Here is a 14,615-nt window from a genome sequence, read left to right on the forward strand (position 1 = left end):
ATCGGTGGAAGTAATAGGGAGCAGTGAGAATAATATATGGTGTTTACCCATGGACGTGATGTACGTACCTCTTCAAAGAACTAGGCACTTTAACTGCGCCGTCACAGTACATATATATTCGACGACGAAATTCGTCATTAACACTTTGCCGTCCGCAAGTCTCGTACAAATTTATTCGCTTGGCGCCGGCAGCGCTAAGTCGTATTACTTGGGTTGTCGCCGGCCGCTTGTCACCTTTCCGTTGATGATAAACTTCAAACACATTGATTTTTGCGCGCTTTAATTTTCCGGAAATCTATTTTTCCGTATCGTTCCACAAACTCGAATTTTCTTTTGAAGTAAATTCTCTGTAAGTTCTACACTGTTATAATAACTATCCAAGCAGAGGTGATGCCACTTTCCATCATAAGGTGTCAATAGTTCCATCACTGTTTTTGCTAAAGACTGTCCACCGCCGGAGTATATCTTGAATGAGGAAATGTATCCCGTACTCGAATCACACAGCTTCCGAATGAGTATGCCGTGTTTCGCAATTAAAAAAAAAAAAAAAAAAAAATGGTTCAAATGGCTCTGAGCACTATGGGACTTAACTTCGGAGGTCATCAGTCCCATAGAACTTAGAACTACTTAAACCTAACTAACCTAAGGACATCACACACATCCATGCCCGAGGCAGGATTCGAACCTGCGACCGTAGCGGTCGCGCGGTTCCAGACTGAAGCGCCTAGAACCGCTTGGCCACTCCGGCCGGCTCGTAATTTTCGATGGATTGTAAACTTTAAATTTTAACCGTCCACGCCATGGTATCATTCCTTCATCAGTTGAGATGTTTTGACTTAGATTAGCCGGCCGCGGTAGCCCGGAACCGCGCGACTACTACTGTCGCAGGTTCGAATCCTGCCTCGGGCGTGGATGTGTGTGATGTCCTTAGGTTAGTTAGGTTTAAGTAGTTCTAAGTTCTAGGGGACTGATGACCTCAGATAGTGCTCAGAGCCATTTGACTCAGATTAAACGTTTCTTTAAACTTTTAGGGCCCGCAGCTCGTGGTCGTGCGGTAGCGTTCTCGCTTCCCACGCCCGGGCTCACGGGTTCGATTCCCGGCGGGGTCAGGGATTTTCTCTGCCTCGTGATGGCTGGGTGTTGTGTGATGTCCTTAGGTTAGTGAGGTTTAAGTAGTTCTAAGTTCTAGGGGACTGATGACCATATATGTTAAGTCCCATAGTGCTCAGAGCCATTTTTTGAAACTTTTAGGAAAAATAATCAATTACGAATTGCACTTTGACAAGCCGGTCGGTTCAAATGGCTCTGAGCACTATGGGACTTAACTGCTGAGGTCATCAGTCCCCTAGAACTTAGAACTACTTAAACCTAACTAACCTAAGGACATCACACACATCCATGCCCGAGGCAGGATACGAATCTGCGACCGTAGCGGTCGCGCGGCTCCAGACTTTAGTGTCTAAAACCGCTCGGCCACTCTGGCCGGCCCGGTCGGCATTATCCAGTTTATTGTTGCTGTCGGAAAAATGTAAAAATTATATTTGTCTGAATCGGTTGCGGGACATCGTTTTGCGAAATATCGGTGTGTCTATCAACAGATTCGTTGACCAATAATAATTGATCCTTGCTTTTCTTACAACTCCCATAAGGATAGCAAGCCCAAACCACTTTCTGAGTTCGGGTCCCGTAACGTCGACAAATTTGGCATTTTTTTTTTTACTCCAGTTTCCTTCTATTGCAATTTTGACTGTAGTACTTTTTGGTTTCGTTACTATTATATTCAAATAGACCGTTCCCAATATATAATTGTACGATGTTCTCAACGCTCTGCATATCTTTGGCAAATACTCGTATGTTTGGACCCGGGATCCTTCAAATTTATTATAGCGTTCGCCGAATTCTTCTTGGACGTATTTCACTATCTTCCTAGGATTCGTCTTCAGTTTCATTTTTTTGATATCCAATGTCTTCTTCCCTATCGGCCAAATCGTCCGGAACGTCAGACAAGACGTCCGCGCATTCATAGTAAATAATCCTATTGTCTCTTTCGTCCACCATGATGAAAGAGCACAAGTACCTTTAAAAACAAAACACTTGTTGACGCGTGTAACTAATTGTCACCTCAACGAAACACGAATAGAACGCAAAAGATACTAAAGTGCTGTCGCCGGCCACTGCGCTAAACTATACTCACGACACCACTCTGGTGTCACCGGCCACTGAGCGATACTATGCAGACGACACCAGTGTGATGTCGCCGGCCGTTCACCGCTATTTAGCGCACGACACCACTGTGGTGTCGCCGGACGGCATAGTGTTAATAATCCAACACAGTTTGAGAAGGACAATGATGTTCATAGATACAACACTAGTGGGAAAAATGACCTTTATTACCCATTCTTAAAGCTGTCAGTGCCTCAGAGAGAATTTAAAAAAATGGGACTTACCTTCTGAGGTCGCCAGTCCCCTAGAACTTAGAACGACTTAAACCTAACTAACCTAAGGATATCACACACATCCATGCCCGAGGCAGGATTCGAACCTCCGACCGCAGCGGACGCGCGGTTCCAGACTGTAGGGCCTAGAACCGCTCGGTCATTCTGGCCGGCAGAGAATATAAATATGCAGCATCAAATTTTTTTTATGATTTGCCCATTAACATAGAGTATCTTGATAGGTAGCGAAGCAAATTTTAAATCTAATTTAAAACCATTTCTCCTAGACAACTCCTATTCCACCGCGGAACTTCTGCTTAAAACCTGGTAGCGAGTAAAAAACAAAGCAAAACAAAAATTAAAAATTGAAGTGTATTTGGATTAGAAGGACAAAAAATAATGATGTGTGCATCAATGTTAACACTAATCATGTATAGACATCTTGAAAACTGACTGTTTCCACATCATTGCGCTAAAATAATCGCTACATAATCCCTCGAATGATCTACGGAATACGTATCCAAGAATTTTAAAATATAATAAAAATAAAAGACCATAAGCACATTCCTTCCTGAAAATTGCTCTTCGGATTTTCTACATTGGTCTTCGCGAGGCGTTAAGCATCTACCTTCAAGAGTCTACCATTTGGGATTTTATATGTTCCTCGCGAGATATTCAACACTGTCGCTACCTGGACCGCATTTCTTCGAATACATTCGATGTCTCCAGATACGGAACCAACAAAATTGAGCAGCACAGCAAGTGCAAGGGTTTTGTAAGCAATCCATTTGTTCAGCAAGTGGAGTTTCCCAATGTCTTACCAGTAAACCAGAAGTTGCCATTTGTTTCACATGTGTCTATGTGGTTGTTTCTCTTCATATTCTCTTCAAAATATTACCCTCTCATATTTGTATCACATAACAGGTTACAATTATCAAACTCGAAGGTTATTACATTTTTTCGTTTATATTTTCTTACATTAATGACTAGAGTCGTGTCCTTGCACCAAGATAACGTTTCTTTTCATGGTGAGCATAGGTATAACTGCACTTTCTAATTTATATCATTTCTTCATAGAGGAAGAAGTCGTATACTTTGATTGTTTCCTTTCCATAGACAGTGATGTGGAACAAGTAAAAAAAGAAGGACTTCATTTCCAAAGCAATATGGTAGTTACCTTAGACAAGAAGAGGCGCGATTTCGTCACAGGTTCGTTTAGTAGGTCCCACGGACGTACCTATCAAATTCCAGTGACAGAAGCCACAAAAGTGGTGTGGTGTGCAACGAACAAGCACAAGTAGTGGGATGATGTTCGTTCTGGCACACTTTTGACATCAAATTAATATGCAAATCAATTAAATTGTGACAGCTGATTGATTTATGACTTCGACCTATTGTTCTGCTAAGTGATTTTTCATGTAAACCCTCCCCCCACACCTTAAACTATCGTTCTGTTAATTGATTTATGGCCCCCTGGGGGTTGATTTATGACTCTCTGAGAAACTTCCACCCACGTCTCTCCACCTCCTCTTCCCTCACTCCTCTGGAAAATCCCCTCACCAATACAAGCAAACCTTTGATAGCAAATTAATTGACTAATTAATTAAACTGATCTATTAATTAACCTCTCCACCTCTGAAAAATCCCCCAGTCCCCCTGTCCTCGCCCAATGCCCCTCCTCTCCCCCACCTGGAAATTGGTGGGAAAAAGACGCAGTAGATTGGATATTTGACAGGAAATCGATTGTATTGGCCACAGAAGGAGGTATTTTCTATACTTTGCTCATTGTGGAATGTCACCAGAGTGGTACTATGATCGTAATATTTAAATGTAATTACACTGACAAATATGTGGCTCTTTCCCTAGCAGGACTCTGCCTGTCATCCGGGTTCGTGCTGCAGGTAGCCGGTGATCAGAACGAACTGACATTTCCATCTTAAAGTGTGAGCCGCCACCTCCAAGCATTCCAAACTGGTCAGGCAGGTTACAGTTGTGTCGCCCTTTCCACAGGTGAATTGCAAACTAATATTCAGTATACGTTAGGCAGCGTTTTCCGGCCGAAGTCGGCAGATCACCTGGCACAAACGCTGAGATGCGCATACACGGTGGCAAAGCAATCACGTGTTAGACCCTTCCTTCTCCTCCTCCTCTCCATTGTTCGTCCTGATGTAACTGAGAGACCCAACGCATGGATTATATAGTGCTTTAAAAAACTAATTGCAAAATCAAATTTCCGATTGATCAATTTATTGTTTCTGGTAGTTGAACCACAAGGTCACACATCATTCCAACCGCTCTGCAGATTGTTGAAGGACATAGTACGCAGTTGAGATGAAATCTTAAACTCTCAGATACCTCCAACGTAATGGAATTCCTACCAAATGACATAACTGTGCCAGTATCCACCAATAGGAGTCAAAGGACACAGAAATTCAGAATGGTTTGGAAACAGGGCAGTTATGGGATACCAGTCCTAGTATCCACCTGTAGGATGCAACGAAAAACTGCCCACATACAAAAGGTATTGATTTAATTAATTAGTCAATCAATATGATAGTGTGAGGGCATATTTCCAAGACATCCACAGCTGGGAATCTACCAGGTATCCACTATTTTGTTTAGGAGAAAAGAAGGGTTAGTGCGGTACACGACGGATGCTACCTACTTCTTTTTTTAATGTCTCTGTTCCATCCCAACAGGCTTTCCTAGATGTAGGAATGTGAGAGCAAAGGAATATGCCGACTACCAGAATCAGATCTGCATGAGTAGCGAGGGAAGCAGGGGAGTGGAATGGAAGGGAGGAGGAAAAATGTTCAAATGTGTGTGAAATATTATGGCACTTAACTGCTAAGGTCATCAGTCCTTAAGCTTACACACTACTTAACCTAAGTTATCCTAAGGACAAACACACACACCCATGCCCGATGGAGGACTCGAACCTCCGCCGGGACCAGCCGCAGGGAGGAGAAGTGGGAAGGACATTTGGTTTGCATACGTTGGTTCACATAAATAGGAAATAACCGCTTGAGATATAGAGAGGGAGGGAGGGAGAGAGGAAGAGGGAGAGGGAGAGAGAGAGAGAGAGAGAGAGAGAGAGAGAGAGAGTCTGGTATCAAATTTTAGTGGGAGGGATGCCGCTACCTGAAGTTTTGTTTGTGCAGATTAGCTGTGGCGGTCCCAGACCGGTGGCACGCGCTGTGCAGTGCGATTGGTCCAGCAGTCGGCAACGATATGTTTAGCGCGATCTGTGACTGTGTAATTACGTGTGATGATTGTTTCATGGTGGTTATCCTTGCGTGATCGGAATAAAAAAGCGCCACAATTTTTAAATATTCCTTAACGCCATGTCACCCACAAATTGCTTAAATAAACAGTATTCCATACACTGCAGTCAATTTTCTGACAAATTCTTTAAATAAATAAATAAACTATATTTCAGACACTGCCTTGTGTCTCATAAATTGTTTAAATAAATAATATTACACATTTCGTTTTGTCTACCAGAAATTGTTTAATCAATAATGCATACACTGCAATCGATTTCCCGCCAAAATAGCCAATCAACTGAGTCTTTTTCCCATCAATTTACAGGTGGGGGAGGGTCATGGGAGTGGAGGAGGGAGTAGGGCTATGGATTTCCCAGAGGGGAGGGGATGATTAATTGACCAATTTAATTAACTAGTCAATTTGAAACCAAAGGTGTACTGCTATCAGAGAGGGGATTTCCCAGAGGAGTGGGGGAGGAGGAGGGGGAATGGCGGAGTGGAGATTTCTCAGAAGGACAGATTATCCACAGGGAGTCATTAATTCATCTCGCTAAATGTGAGTGACGGAAGAATCAGAGAAATTCGAGATCACGTGGAGGGTTATCGACAGTCGTTATTTCAGTAAACCATACGTAAATGGAACAGAGGAGGTTTGAAATGATAGTTTTTATGTATAATAATCATGTTACTGCATAGATAATATGTGCAGAAGTTGGCTATTACACAGCACTCACTTTCAGGAATATTATCAATAATATACAGGGTGAAGCCGATCCCCATCGGCAAATTTCCGAGGTTGTTCAGGGTATTTTCGAAATACTTTTGTATAAGAGACCTACGATTTCCGATACCTCGTTATAGAGTAAATAGACTTGCCCATTCTCTCGCGGTATTTGCTGTTGACAAAACGATCGCAACAAGAAAAATCAACATAGGTAAATAATCGCTGAAGAAATAGGTTTCAAATATCTTGCACAAAAACAGAATATATGAAAAATATGAGACATGCTCTTAATTACATGAACACAGATTACAGAAAAATTAAAAGAGTCAATAAATTTAAATAGAATATTGAGGTAAAGCAGAACAACGATGGTAGCGAGGATGATGATAAACCCAGGGCAAGGAAAATGGAAACGGCTTTTTAATCGACTCAAAATGTGCTTACTGAGATATCAACACTGGGGAACACAAAGTGTTGCTTTTTCGTAACACTGTGAGTGTCCTCATTGCGACGCTGAAGTTTGAAATTTGGCTCAAAGGGAGCTACAACTTCCTCTGTAACGCTGCAAAAGCGAGGTGCCCTGCGACCTCACCCTCGAACTCGGCACGCTTAAAAAAATGGTTCAAATGGCACTGAGCACTATGGGACTTAACATCTGTGGTCATCAGTCCCCTAGAACTTAGAACTAATTAAAGCTAACTAACCTAAGAACATCACAAACATCCATGCCCGAGGCAGGATTCGAACCTCCGACCGTAGCGGTCACGCGGTTCCAGACTGAAGCGCCTAGAACCGCACGGCCACACCAGCCGGCAACGCTTAAAGTAGCAAGGTGTCAACACATACGCAAAAAATGCCAGAGCTCAGAAGTTGATGTGAGGTGTAAGGTGGGTTAAGGGTGTCAACATTGGCACCAAGTTTCACCACAGTTCTGCCCAATATCAGCAGTGTCAAGGGTTGTCAAGAATGTCGTCCTGCAGCTCATCGCACTGCGAGGTGTCATTTTCGATTGCGAAAGCCATGCGATCACACGATGGGAAGGTCGTCACACCCCCTGTTGCCTACATTTCACCCCTTCTTTTGACGCGTCAGCAATGGAGGTCAGAGCCGGCCGATGTGACCGAGCGGTTCTAGGCGCTTTAGTCCGGAACCGCGCTGCTGCTACGGTCGCAGGTTCGAATCCTGCCTCGGGCATGGATGTGTGTGATGTCCTTAGGTTAGTTAGGTTTCAGTAGTTCTAAGTCTAGGGAACTGATGACCTCAGATGTTAAGTCCCATAGTGCTCAGAGTCATTTGAATGGAGACCAGAACCGTAATGCCCAGCGTTGAAATCACGCGGTTTGCTTATGGGTAGCCAAGCAAAACATTTCAGATGTGCCACCGCTCAGAATCGACGTAAAGAGGCCTCAGGGCATGGCATTAAAGGGCTTCAATGAAATCACCTTTCATTTGGAGCGTTGATTCCCACGCAGAGGGATGAGCACCACGAGACGTTCTTGAAAACCTTTGACACTACTGACACCTCTCAGTCGATTAAACCCTTCTCCTCTAAGGACATCGTGGGGTGCAGTCACAATGAACGTGCCCTTGTCTCTTTGAGGTGTAGCACTACCGTAGTTTTTGCTCTGGCATACAGCGTGGAAACAATAGGGACCTTTCAGATCCGTTTGACGAAATTTGAACGTGATCTGAAGCAGAAAATGGTGTTTATGCTTTTTAAAATCTCATGCGTGGTGCTACGACATTGACACACACGTGAATAAAAAAGCAAACGGGTACCTCTAAAACCCGTTCGGTACGGAAAGCCCTCGGCGCCTCCCATGTACCTCTGTTGGGCACTTTAAAATTAATTCGGTTCAGAGACAACCATTCACTGATACTTAGGAGCCGGCGTGACAAGCATCCTTTTCGACACCTGTTAGATTTCGAAAGCGACCAGCAGGCGCTACTTTAGTGATGTAGTCACTCAGCTGAACAATGCCGTAATGGTTTCCTGTCACACCGGCGCATAGTAATCAGTGAATGGCTGTTTATGTACAGGAACATTTTTAAAGTGCCCTACAAAGGGGCGTAGGCAGCACCAAGGGCGTCGCCGAATGGGATGGGCTGGCCTGAGTAGACGAGCGGTGCTAAGCGCTTCAGTCTGAAACCGTGCGACCACTACGACCGCAGGTTCGAATCCTGCCTCGGGCATAGATGTGTGTGATGTCCTAAGGTTCGTTAGGTTTAAGTAGTTCTAAGTTCTAGGGGGCTGATGACCTTAGATATTAAGTCCCATAGTGCTCAGAGCCATTTGAACCGTTTGAATTTGGATGGGATGGTGGCTGGGGATATTAGGGGACCAACATCCATTGCTGCTTCGGATCACGTTCAGACTATGTTGAATGGTTCTGAACGATCCCTCGTGGTTCCATCCTGTACACCAGATGAACCATTGGTGTTGCCCTACACCTCAAAGGGATCAAATCAATTTCAAGGGGTTGTAAACCCACGGCGTCCTTAGAAAAGGACTGAATCGTCTTGGGGCTGACAGCAGCACTAGAAGTTATCAAGAACGTCGTCCTCTCATTCCTCGCACTGTGAACTGTCGTTTTCGACACCAAAACGTGTGGGAATAAACGTCCTCAGGGAAGGGGTGGTTTCATTGACGGCCTTTAATACCAACCTATGAGGCTTCTTCGTATTGGTTCTGAGCGATGGTGTGTCTAAAATGTTTTCCTCGGCCATACGTAAGGAAACCGCGTGATTTCAACTCTGAGCGTTGCGGTCATGGCCTCCAACGCCGATGTGTCAAAAGAAGGAGTGAAATGTGGGTGAGAGAGAGAGTGTGACTAACTTCACATCGTGTGATACGTCCATAGAGGTGTTGGGATGAATTACGGTGAAATCTGGCGCCAATCTCGCGCGTTAACCAACCTTACACTTCACATGTACTCCTGAGCTCTGGCCTTTTATCGTATGTATCGACACTTTGCCTTTTTAAGCTTCGCCGAGCCAGAGGGTGACGCCGCAGTCCGCCACGCTTTGGTCACGTTACAGAGGAAAGTTTAGGATCCATTGGGCTAAATTTCAAACTTGTGCGTCGCAATGGGAGACAATTACGGGGTTCCGAAAAAGCAACCCTTTAATTGTGTTGTGTAGTGTATTTTCTCCCAAGCAATGTTACAGCACTATATTAGTAATGAAAACAAAATTTTATACGCCGCTGGATATGACCAAGACAATATAAACAGAAAAAATGCGAGAGGGAAGAGTAAAATTTTAAGAAAAATAATGAGGTCAAAAAAAAAAAAAATTAAAAATAAGAACCACGACGATGAATACAGGAACGAGAGCAAGGAAGATCAGTACAAGAAAATGGAACAACTAAATGTAACAATGAAATAACGAATAACGAAATATGTGAGGAGTATTTTTGAACATACCAGTCGCAAAAAATCTTCCCAGTGAAAATGACTGCAAGAAATCAGAAGTGATGTGAAAGAGACGATGACCGTAGAACACGAAATTATGATCAGGGATATGTTCCAAAAGAAGGTTTTAGATTCTGATCTCTACATCTACATCTACATCTACATCCATACTCAGCAAGCCACCTGACGGTGTGTGGCGGAGGGTACTTTGAGTACCTCTATCGGTTCTCCCTTCTATTCCAGTCTCGTATTGTTCGTGGAAAGAAAGATTGTCGGTATGCCTCTGTGTCGGCTCTAATCTCTCTGATTTTATCCTCATGGTCTCTTCGCGAGATATACGTAGGAGGGAGCAATATACTGCTTGACTCCTCGGTGAAGGTATGTTATCGAAACTTCAACAAAAGCCGGTACCGAGCTACTGAGCGTCTCTCCTGCAGAGTCTTCCACTGGAGTTTATCTATCATCTCCGTAACGCTTTCGAGATTACTAAATGATCCTGTAACGAAGCGCGCTGCTCTCCGTTGGATCTTCTCTATCTCTTCTACCAACCCTATCTGGTACGGATCCCACACTGCTTAGTAGTATTCAAGCAGTGGGCGAACAAGCGTACTGCAGCTTACTTCCTTTGTTTTCGGATTGCATTTCCTTAGGATTCTTCCAATGAATCTCAGTCTGGCATCTGCTTTACCGACAATCAACTTTATATGATCATTCCATTTTAAATCACTCCTAATGCGTACTCCCAGATAATTTATGGAATTAACTGCTTCCAGTTGCTGACCTGGTATATTGTAGGTAAATGATAAGGGATCTTTCTTTCTATGTATTCGCAGCACATTACACTTGTCTACATTGAGATTCAATTGCCATTCCCTGCACCATGCGTCAATTCGCTGCAGGTCCTCCTGCATTTCAGTACAATTTTCCATTCTTACAACCTCTCGATATACCACAGCATCTTCCGCAAAAAGCCTCAGTGAACTTCCGATGTCATCCACAAGGTCATTTATGTATATTGTGAATAGCAACGGTCCTACGACACTCCCCTGCGGCACACCTGAAATCACTCTTACCGTGATGTGAAAGAGACGAAGACCGTAGAACACGAAATTCTGATCAGGAATATGTTCCAAAAGAAGGTTTTAGATTTCGATCACCAGAGACAACCGGAAAAGACAATTGGAACAAAGTAGACAGAAGCTCGGAAACAACTTCACTCTAATCGCACGACAAATTACTGAGGAATCGGAAGTTAAATCACGGTCCGTAGGAGGCTCAAATCGAGTGAAGAAATGAAACAAGCCTTACGCAAAGTACCTGTTTGTGATTAAAATCACCCCAACCTTGATACGGAGCTGTGGGCTTGCAGCCTGTCGTGTATGGAGAGTGTACCGACCTGTCGGCGGGCCCCCCGGGCCGCACGGTGGTGACGAGCAGCGGTCGGCAGACTGGCGGCTCCCCTGCCCGGCCGCCGCGCAGAGTCACGCCCAGGCTGCCCGTCTCCGCGTCTCGCTCCAGCACCACCTGCGCCGTCTTCTGCACCGGCCTCTCCTCGCCGCCTGCAACAACAAACCTCCCGTCCTCACGCCGCCCCCTAATATTTTTTTGTTCTTTATTGTGATTTTAATACCCGTATAACAGGTAGGCTGGCAGCAGCACAATACGCCACCCTTCAGCCAAAGGTAGTACAATGATAAAACAGAGAAGACACATGAGTTGGAACAAAACGGCGGGGAAAAAACAGTAGACACATGAACATAAAAAAACATGAAGCCGTTCACACTCGATGACAAGCCACACTACAAACTGTTGACACGAAGCACAAAAACTTAAGATGTCGATGGCACTGGTGAACGATGGAGTGTGACGGTGAACACTGAACACTAAACACGACGACACACATGAGACACTAATGGCGATGATCTCTGGCGCGCGAATGTCCACGTAGCGTGTGCGAGTCTGGGGACCTACCAAGTGGGGAAGAAGGGTGGGGGGGGGGGGGGGGGGAGAACAAAGATGCCAATGGCTGAGGAGATGGGAGGAGGAGTAGAGGGACAGGGGAGGGGAAGCCCGGGGGATGAGTGGGGATAAATGGAGGAGGGAGGGAAGGGGGGAGAGAAGGGAGGGAGGGTGCCCAAAGGAGCAAACACAGGAAGAGGGAGGGAGGATCAAAGTTGGTAGGAGGGGTAGATGGAGGGGAGGAGGTCATCACCAGGAAGGGAGAGCTGGCGGAAGCCACCTTGGGAGAGGGTAAGGAGGGTGGAGAGATGGAGACCGGGTGGGACGTGGGAATACAGGCGTGGCAGCAGGCAGGGGTGGGAGAGGATGGGGGAGACAAGCGGGTGAGGAGGATCGAGTTTTGGGGAGGTGTACAGGATCCGTATCTGTTTGAGGAAAAGGTGGAGGTGGGGGAACGGAATGAGGTCATACAGGATCCACGTGGGGGAGGGGAGACGGATGCGATAGGCGAGGCGGAGAGCATGGCGTTCAAGGATCTGAAGGGATTGGTAAAAGGTAGGGGGGGGGGGGCAGAGATCCAGGCAGGATGGGCCGCCCCCTAATACACAGCGACTCCATTTCATCAGACCGTAGCCGCAATCGAAAATCAGACTGTGCTACTTTCCCCACCCATAAGCTGTACCAGCTGATAAATTTTCCACGTCTCCTCAAACACCTTAACAAAAAAACTAATAACATAACTTTACACCTACGACAAAAAGTACAAAGTCAAAAACTCGCGTAATTTGGCAAAAAATTTAAAAGATATACAGGGTGGTCCAGTGATCATGCCCAGGTGTTGTGTACGTAGTTCCGCGCAGTCAGCACGTACACAACTTTCCCACTAGAGTGCACCCCGCTAAGCACAACAGCGCAGGCACAGCGCTCGTCCTTCTCCATACTACGAGATGGCACTGCCTTAGAGACGGACCAAATTCTTCTTCCGCCAATCCGCGTATTAATATGTAATGCAGCCAATGAGATTGCTGCTAATGTAGAACCTTTTCTCCTCACGGATCACACTTGTGCAGTGATACCTGAACGCGCGAGGTATTATAACGAGTGTACAGACCTCCGATTAGTCAGTCTGCATTGGTCTGCACCAGTCTGTACCAGTCTGCATTTGTCTGTACCAGTCTACAGCCAAGTTTCAGTCTGCGCCTAATAACAGTATCACATTCCTGTACATAGCCATGAAGATAAATGAATAGACACTTTGTCAAGTATCAGAGATATGTGAGAATAAGATTAACGTACCAAGACCAAAGGAACTTTAGATTGTCAATTGTAAACAGCATCCAGAATCACGTTACGTAATGTCTATGTTTTTTATTATTTTAATAAATGTGTGTGAATATTAATCAAGTTCTGTTTAAAGCTGGTCACCGTCAATCTGCTATTCTAGGCGTGCAAGTGGCATTTCTATGGTCTGACCTAACGGCAGTAGATAAACACGCCACGATAAGACCACGAGACATATTGCTGACACTCGCCTACTTCGTTAGAGCGACAAGTCAGATAATCTGATGGTGTGTGTACCGAAAGTCTTACAGTACGCACACCACACCGGGCCAAATATCTCACGAAATAAGCGTCAAACGAAAAAACTACAAAGAATGAAACTTGTCTAGCTTGAAGGGGGAAACCAGATGGCGCTATGATTGGCCCGCTAGATGGCGCTGCCGTAGGTCAAACGGATATCAACTGCGTTTTTTAAAATAGGAACCTCCCATTTTTATTACATATTCGTGTAGTACGTAAAGAAATATGAATGTTGTAGTTGGACCACTTTTTTCGCTTTGTGATAGATGGTGCTGTAATAGTCACAAACATATGGCTCACAGTGTTAGACGAACAGTCGGTAACATGTAGGTTTTTTAAATTAAAATACAGAACGCAGGTGCCTTTGAACATCTTATTTCGGTTGTTCCAATGTGGTACATGTACCTTTGTGAACTTATCATTTCTGAGAACGCATGCTGTTACAGCGTGATTACCTATAAATACCACATTAATGCAATAAATGCTCAAAATGATGTCTGCCAACCTCAATGTATTTGGCAATATGTGTAACGACATTCCTCTCAACAGCGAGTAGTTCGCCTTCCGTAATGTTCGCACATGCATTGACAATGCGCTGACGCATGTTGTCAGGCGTTGTCGGTGAACCACGATAGCAAATACTTTCAACCTACCCCACAGAAAGAAATCCGGGGACGTCAGACCCGGTGAACGTGCGGGATTCAACGACCAATCCACCTGTCACGAAATATGCTATTCATCTACATCTACATCTACATTTATACTCCGCAAGCCACCCAACGGTGTGTGGCGGAGGGCACTTTACGTGCCACTGTCATTACCTCCCTTTTCTGTTCCAGTCGTGTATGGTTCGCGGGAGGAACGACTGTCTGAAAGCCTCCATGCGCGCTCGAATCTCTCTAATTTTACACTCGTGATCTCCTCGGGAGGTATAAGTAGGGGGAAGCAATGTATTCGATACCTCATCCAGAAACGCACCCTCTCGAAACCCGGACAGCAAGCTACACCGCGATACAGAGCGCCTCTCTTGCAAAGTCTGCCACTTGAGTTTGCTAAACTTCTCCGTAACGCTATCACGGTTACCAAATAACCCTGTGACGAAACGCGCCGCTCTTCTTTGGATCTTCTCTACCTCCTCCGTCAACCCGATCTGGTACGGATCCCACACTGATGAGCAATACTCAAGTATAGGTCGAACGAGTGTTTTGTAAGCCACCTCGTTTGTTGATGGACTACA

General features: G+C 45.0%; 1 protein-coding gene across 1 annotated transcript in view; it reads right to left on the bottom strand.

Annotated features, from left to right (window-relative positions):
• LOC124556461 (glutamate receptor-interacting protein 1) overlaps positions 1-14,615 on the bottom strand; it is a 615,250-nt gene that overhangs the window by 295,055 nt on the left and 305,580 nt on the right. The window contains exon 4 of the mRNA XM_047130411.1: positions 11,235-11,397. Within this exon, the coding sequence (XP_046986367.1) occupies positions 11,235-11,397 (163 nt within the window). The remainder of the gene's footprint in view (positions 1-11,234; positions 11,398-14,615) is intronic.

The sequence above is a fragment of the Schistocerca americana genome, chromosome X (genome assembly GCF_021461395.2).
Source record: "Schistocerca americana isolate TAMUIC-IGC-003095 chromosome X, iqSchAmer2.1, whole genome shotgun sequence".
Classification (NCBI taxonomy): Eukaryota; Metazoa; Arthropoda; class Insecta; order Orthoptera; family Acrididae; genus Schistocerca; species Schistocerca americana.